The sequence below is a fragment of the Anolis carolinensis genome, chromosome 3 (genome assembly GCF_035594765.1).
Source record: "Anolis carolinensis isolate JA03-04 chromosome 3, rAnoCar3.1.pri, whole genome shotgun sequence".
In the NCBI taxonomy this organism is placed as follows: domain Eukaryota; kingdom Metazoa; phylum Chordata; class Lepidosauria; order Squamata; family Dactyloidae; genus Anolis; species Anolis carolinensis.
The window spans coordinates 218,036,717-218,044,299 of NC_085843.1; the positions used below are offsets into that span (position 1 = coordinate 218,036,717).

The following is a 7,583-nucleotide window of genomic DNA, read 5'->3' on the forward strand; positions in this document are numbered from 1 at the left end:
CATGCTGTTTGCTTCACTGACAAAAGCAGCAAAGTAGTCAGTTTAAATTACAATTGGACTTTCAAACAGAAACCATTTCATTCTCTATCAGGTGCTGGAAAAGAATAACCTACATTATTGTTAAATTGTGAAAAATTTAAAATTGCAATTGTAAAAATGAAACAATGTTATTGATCAGCTAACTGGCCTTATCAAACCAGGCAATATAAACACAACGTAAGATATACATCTTGTCAGCTCACCACAGCCGCTCCTGAATGAACACACGAGACTCTTTGTGGTATCACCAGGAACTTTTACTGTAGGAAACATGAACATCAGAAAAGCCAAGAATGGGAGGCTCCGGCCAACCCTCCTTTATATACCCTCCCCCTCATTTGAACAGTCTCTTCCCGCTCAGTAAAACCCCGCGCAAATTCCCCGCCAAGTCCATCAGCCGTTTCTCCTCCGAGTCCTGGGACGCAGGTGTCTTATCAATGTCAGTGACCCTGAAACTCAGAGCCACATCCAGGCTCTAGTAGCAGGGTTCTGACATGGCGTCCTCCTCCCCTTCGTCCTGGAAGGAAAAGATTAAACACAACTATTGTTCTCCGCTGTCCAGAGTTCCTTTATACTTTTTTAACAGGCTGCAATGGAATACCGGGTGTACCTTTCCTAGGTCCTTTGGTAGCCTCAGCTCATAGGTCACTTCGTTTATTCTTTTTGCTACCCTGAATGGCCCTATATAGCGTGGAGCCAATTTCTTGGATGGGAACCCCAATTTCAGGTTTTTTGTGCTCAGCCAAACCAGATCTCCTTCGCCCAATTTGTCCCCCTCTCGGCGCCTACGATCCGCAAAGAGCTTGTACTTCTTTTGTGTTTCCCGCAATGCCTCTACCACGGTTTGCCACCCTTGCTTGATTTTGGCCGGCCATTCCTCGTCGGTCTGGCCCTCCCCTTCCTTCCACTCGGGTAGCCTGGGGAAAGGTGCCACCTCCTGTCCGTATACTATTTCGAATGGGGCACGACCTGTGGCCGAATGTACGGCCCCGTTAAAAGCCATCTCAGCAAACGGAAGAAGGTCCGCCCAATCATCCTGTCTATAATTGGTGTACATCCTTAAGAATTGGCACAGTGTCTGTTGGGTACGTTCGACCCCCCCGTTGGTCGCGGGATGAAAGGCCGAGCTCAGGTTCCTTTCTGCTCCTAACAGCTGTAAGAATTTTCCCCAAAATTTTGCAGTAAATTGGACTCCCCGGTCACTAATTATCTTGTCGGGACACCCATGTAGGCGATATACATGCTTCACATACAAATCAGCAAGTTTTTCAGCTGAAGGAAGTTTTGGCAGAGCCACAAAGTGTGCCTGTTTTGAGAATAGGTCCAATATTGTCCAAATGTATCTGTGGCCTCTGCTGGGGGGTAGTTCGCCTACAAAATCCATGGCTACGCATTCCCATGGCCTCATGGGCTCCACCACCTTCTGCAATAGCCCCTGGGGCTTCCCCGGTGGTGTTTTTCCCTCTGCACATAATTCACACTGCGTGACGTACCCCCTGGCGTCTTTCCTCATTCCGGGCCACCAGCATTGTTTGGCCAACAGTTTAATAGTCCTGGTGGGGCCTAGATGACCCGCACCCTTGTTATCATGGTACTTCCTTAACATTTCTCGTCTTAAACATTCAGGAATATACAATTTCTTATTTACAAACACCAAATCCCCACACAATTCTCCCTTTTCTTTGTTTGTTTGTAACCATTTGTCCATTCCATACGCTCGCTTCAACTCTTCCTCCCATATTTCTCCTCCCCCCGTGGAAATGGCAGTACGTTTGTTTTCTTTGGCCGCTTGTGCTCGAGTTAGTACTGCCAGGCCCCATTGCTTATCAAGAAAAATACTCCCTTCAGATTCCTGAATTCCTCCCCCGTGCTGAGGCATTCGAGAGAGAGCGTCAGCGAGTATATTATGTTTCCCCTGGAAGAATCTGAGTTTGAAATCAAAACGGCTGAAATATTGGGCCCATCTAATTTGCTTCGCTGATAGTTTACGAGGGGATCTTAGATACTGTAAATTTCTATGGTCAGTCCACACCTCAAACGGTGTTCCACTTCCTTCCAGGAAGTGTCTCCAGCACTCTAGTGCTTTTAGAATCGCTAAGGCTTCTCTCTCCCAAATCGGCCAGTTTTTTTCTGTATCGCTAAACTTTTTTGACAGATAGCCACATGGCTTCAGGTTCCCCCCCTCGTCTTTCTGTAGCAGAACTGCCCCATATGCCCGGTCTGACGCATCGCAATGTAATACAAAGGCTTTCGACATATCAGGGTGCTGTAGGACAGGCTCCTCCGTAAAACGCTTTTTAAGGGCTTCGAAAGCTTCCTGGCATTCTATTGTCCAGGTCAGTTTGGCCCCTGGGGCCTTCACTTTGGCTGTTTCTCCCCTGCCTTTAGTCTTTAACAAATCCGTTAATGGCAAAGTGAGGCGCGCAAAGTCCTTGATAAATGTTCTATAGAAGTTTGCGAACCCTAGGAAGGATTGCAGCTGCTTCCGTGTTTTGGGGGCTTCCCACCCCCTCACGTCTTCTACCTTCGCAGGGTCCATCGCCACTCCCTGGGATGAAATCCTATACCCCAGAAAGTCTATCTGGTCTTTATTGAACTCGCACTTGGCAAGCTTCGCATACAGTTTTGCTTCTCTCAACTTTTGCAGGACTTCCCTGACTAGTTCTATGTGTTGCTCCTTAGTCCGAGATACTAACAATATGTCATCTAAAAAAACAAAGACTCCCTTGTACAACAATGGATGCAACACTTCGTTGATTAATTGCATGAACGCGGCGCCTCCGCCGCACAAACCGAAAGGGAGCACACGATAATTGAATAATCCGAATGCACAGGAGAAGGCCGTCTTCCACCTGTCCTCTGGTTTAATCTGCAATTTATGGTACGCTTCAATTAAGTCCAATTTAGTGAATATCTGTCCCTCCGATAACTGGGCGATCAAGTCCTTCACTAAAGGTAGGGGGTATTTATTTCCAGAACTGATTGCATTCAGGCCCCTGTAGTCAATGCAGAGCCTCAGCGTTTGGTCCTTTTTGCGCCTGAACAACACAGGCGCCCCTAGAGGGGAATTTGAGGGCTCTATGAAACCCCTCGCTAGGTTTTTATCAATGTATTTTCTCAGTTCCTCCTTTTCCCTAGCCGACATTGGGTATATTTTTGCCTTAGGAAGCTCTGCTCCTGGGACTAGCTCTATCTTCACTTCAACTCTCCGCTTCGGTGGGAAACTGTCTGCTTCCTTCTCATCAAATACGTCCACAAAATCCCGATACTCTGGGGGTAATTTATCTGCCAGTTCTGCAATCCTGATAGAGTCTTCCTCCCCCCTTTTCCCCGGCTCCCTTTCCACTTCCTGGCTCCCTCCTTCCAACTTCATCCTGAAAATCATGCTCTTATCCTCCCAGTTGATTTGCGGGTTGGCCTGCCCCAGCCATGGCATGCCTAGTATAACATTATAGCTGGCTATTTGTGATATCACAAATGACACCTTTCCTTCCCAACTCCCTATCTTACACTTTACATCTTCGGCACTGTACTTAGCTAATGATCCCGATGCTGTGGATCCGTCCAACTGCGAGAAAGCTATTGGGGATTCTAGGTTCGTTCTTTTGCATCCCAATCCCTCGGCTAATTCAGGGGAGATGATGTTCCTGGAACATCCACAATCCACAAATGCTTTGCAGGTTGCTTGTTTGCTGCCACTTTCCAGCTGAATGGGGACCACTATCATGGCTTTGTCCTGACTTACCAACCCCCCCGAGTGGTGCCTCATCGGTGGTTCTTCCTCGGCGCGTTTCCCTGCCACGGCTCTTGGTTTGGGCGGGCCTCCGCCTTCCCCTTTTCTCTGCCAGCACTCGGCAGCCCTGTGGCCCAAACGGCCGCACACGAAGCAGCCCCTCCTGCTGGTGCTCACGTTCCCTGTCGGCTCCGTTCTCCTCCCGGCTGGGGTTGATCCCTCCTTCCGGCTCCCCTCTTTCATCTGCGGCCGCTGCTGTAGCCCTCCTCGGTGCCTCCTCGCCTGGGCCAGCGATGTCTCGATGCGCCCCGCCAGCTGAATCCATCCGCGCAGTGTGTCAGGCTCATCACGATGCACCGCCCAGGAGAGGATCTCCCGCCTGAGCCCCTCTTTGAAGAGTTCTATCTTTGTCACTGCAGACCATTCCGGCACCTTTTCAGCGAGGCATTGGAACTCCTCCGCATACTCAGATACCGACCTCTGCCCCTGGGAGACGGTCTTCAACTCCTCCCTCGCCCGGATCTGCTCCAGTGGATCTCGGAAACGGGTCTCCAGGGCCCCCATAAAGCGTCGGAGTGACCCCAGACATGGGTCGCGCCGCGCATGTAGTTGAACGTACCAGCTGGCCGCTCCCCTCTTCAACACTGCACCAATGGCCCGTACCCGGCTGGATTCCGTTCTAAAAGTGTGGGCATTGTCCTCCATATAGCCCCTCACCGTGGTCAGGAAAAAATCCAGTTCAGAGGACTCTCCCCCAAACTCGATCCTTAGTTCCTCTCGTCTCGGTAGGGGTCCCTGTGGTGGCAATCCCCAATCCTCCGCCCGTCGCAAGCCCCCTTGCGGGCCAGTGGGCCCCGCTGCTGCTTCCCTTTGTCCTGTGCCACGCCCGGCATTCGCCAGGGGCACCAGGGTCTCAGTAGGGAGCGTAGCCGGGATTCTCGGAGGCTTTTCCCCTTCGTCGTCACTCTCCTCCACCCGCGTCAGGCTCGTTTGGATCTTGGGCCGGGCACCGGGCTCCTTTCGCATTTCCCTTCCCTTCGGTGCTGGGAGGTCTGCAAAGCCCTGGCTGCTTCCCATGCTCACGTCCCACATTGAGCTAGCCCGGAGTTCCCTTCCTCGCTCCGGCTCCGCCAAAACCGCCAGGCGCTCCATCGCCCTCGACATCACTGCCAGGGTGGTCTCCATCGCCGACATCCTCTCCTCCAGAAACACCATCTTTTGCGGGCCTGGGGAAGGTGAACCTTCCTCTCCTCCGGTGCTATCTCCCCGCACCACTCCGCGCCTCTGGGTTACCCCATTTGGCTGGGCATAAGCGGTGGATGACGCCAGGGCCGCCAGCTGGTGGAACTCAGCGTCCGTCTCGGGAGTGGCCCTTTCCGACCTTCCTCCTCCGGCGCCCAAGAGCTCTTCATCCTCCACTTGCATGTTACACCTCACCGCTACAGCGGGATGGTGTCCGTATTCTTGGCTTAGTGTCAGCTCACCACAGCCGCTCCTGAATGAACACACGAGACTCTTTGTGGTATCACCAGGAACTTTTACTGTAGGAAACATGAACATCAGAAAAGCCAAGAATGGGAGGCTCCGGCCAACCCTCCTTTATATACCCTCCCCCTCATTTGAACAGTCTCTTCCCGCTCAGTAAAACCCCGCGCAAATTCCCCGCCAAGTCCATCAGCCGTTTCTCCTCCGAGTCCTGGGACGCAGGTGTCTTATCAATGTCAGTGACCCTGAAACTCAGAGCCACATCCAGGCTCTAGTAGCAGGGTTCTGACACATCTAATCAGAGTAAAATTATAAATATACAAGTACAGAGAGTGGGGATGGTCAACTTCTAATTGAATGTACCTTAATCTTAGGTAGATGTCCTCGTCCCCCTTACACTGTATACCAATCTGATCAATATACTCTTATCTCGTTTGGATACTACAACAGGATTATAACCAGCTAGAAAAATGTGGTTTTAACTGCTGTATTACAGCTTTTTCAAAAATTAATATCTCAATTTAAATTTACCTCCAAATCAGTGTGCACAGAAATTAGATCTTTTCAACACTGGCACTGTTTTGGAACACCCTAACAAACGATATCAGCTCCTTTCCATAGCTGGTTGCTTTTAAGTGTGCCAAAAAGTTAGTTTTATTGCAGGAGATTTGTTTTAGAATTCTGCTTTTAAGATAAACTAATAACATTATTTTTCTTTAAACCAGTTTGTCTTTTTTACTGGGTTTTATCATATTGTGCTGCATATTATTTGACATGTAATTTATGGAATATGTATGAGTCTTTAGTATAAGGTAGGGATGGATAAAATTTCAGCCCATGAATTACATCTGGCTTTCCAAATTCCATATTGATGGCTACCTCAGATAACCCTTCAAAACACTCCCAACTCCCATTCAAAAATGCTGGGCAATTTTCACCCTAAATCAGTAAAGAAAAATCTGACAAATTGCTAGTAAAGGCAAAAGTTAAGATCATTTACTCAGTTCCCAATATAAAACAATGCAAATTGGCCAAAATGGCGAACAGAAGTGACATGGCATAATTTCCAGGGTGTGTGGATAGTAGGGGTTTGAAATTTGGGTAAACCTTGTGCCATTTTTGGTGTCCCAATTTTGGTGTCCCCGTTCTGTTTTTTGGGGGCTAACCAAGTTCAGGAGGGCAAAATGCCATTTTTCGATCTGGCAGCTGAACGATCCAGCCCATTGGCTGCAACAGGGAAACTTCCAAGGCTCCCCTTTCTGTCATTTTTAGGGCTATTGGGATAAAAATGGCCACACTCTACCACTGCCAGGCCACCAACTTTCAGGATGTTTGGGTCATTCCCTGATTTTTTGGAAATTCTTAAAGTTTCTAGTAACCCCCCTAAAAAGGTATCCTGTGGGAGGATCTGATTGAGATTCAGTTTCCTCTAATATTCTTCAATTATACCTGGGTTAAGGCATCAGACTTAAGAAACCAATTTTTCTGGGGTCCTTTCTTCTAATGTCCTTCAACTAGACCTGGGGAGGAATTAAATTTTCCTTGTGGGAACTCAAGGGAGTCAAGCTATCTCCTCCCTTCAGTAAACCATCCCAATATTTAAACAAACAACCCCACCCCCCTGAATGCCCGTTCACAGTCCCCCCCCCCAAATGCAGGCCTACCATCACTTTCCTAGCACAATAGTTAAAGAAAGAAGGAAGGAAAGATATTAAACTAAGAAAAACAAATGAAATTGCCAAAGGAAAAGATTGAAATTGAGTCCAACACCAAGTGAAGCGATCTTAAGAGCAGCAAAGGCACTAAGATAGAACATGGAGCATGTGAGTGGCTTTCTTCTTCATATTGGCTCAGGCAGGCAGCAGGGATCACAGCCTCACAGGGAAACCCCTGTGGGAATGCGGGTACCTCTTTGAGCTCCATATGTATCCAAAAGAAACAGAAAGCAGCCATTTTTGGCAGCCTCATAGTCTCTTGCGGCTGAAAAAATGGCAATGGCAATTGTGGATAGTCCATACAGTCCTTGATGACATTGCGGGAGCAAAACTTCCGTCTTATGTAGAGGAAATTTTTCTCATTCCTTGTTCTTCTTTATATGTACTAAAACCCTCAGAAAATATTATGGCAATCTCGATATCAAAAGGTTGAATATCTACGTACTGTGACTGCTATGCCATGATTTTCTTATTGTCAGCCTGGGAAACCTCTCAGGGATTCTGAAAAGCCTGGAAAAACTTAAATTGCCTGCATTTTAAAGACAGTTCTGACCTGTGTTGATTGTTCACAGCACTTCTCACTTATTGTTCATACTGGCAACTAAGCGCCT

General features: G+C 48.3%; 1 protein-coding gene across 1 annotated transcript; it reads right to left on the reverse strand.

The window, feature by feature from the left end:
- Nucleotides 1-281: 281 nt before the first annotated feature.
- On the reverse strand, nt 282-5,560 carry LOC134297753 (uncharacterized). The gene is made up of 2 exons (XM_062976226.1): nt 3,785-5,560; nt 282-556 (listed from the first exon to the last, which is right to left on the reverse strand). Exons 1-2 carry the CDS (start codon nt 5,330-5,332, stop codon nt 515-517), a joined length of 1,590 nt encoding a protein of 529 aa, XP_062832296.1. The 5' UTR covers nt 5,333-5,560; the 3' UTR covers nt 282-514.
- Nucleotides 5,561-7,583: the final 2,023 nt, after the last annotated feature.

Excerpts from the sequence above, each read along its gene's own strand:
- LOC134297753 (XM_062976226.1), bottom strand. The coding sequence starts at position 5,332 with ATGTTCATGTTTCCTACAGTAAAAGTTCCTGGTGATACCACAAAGAGT. Across the intron at positions 557-3,784 it reads GGCACCACTCGGGGGGGTTG|GACGAAGGGGAGGAGGACGC; the intron begins GTAAGTCAGGAC and ends TTTTCCTTCCAG.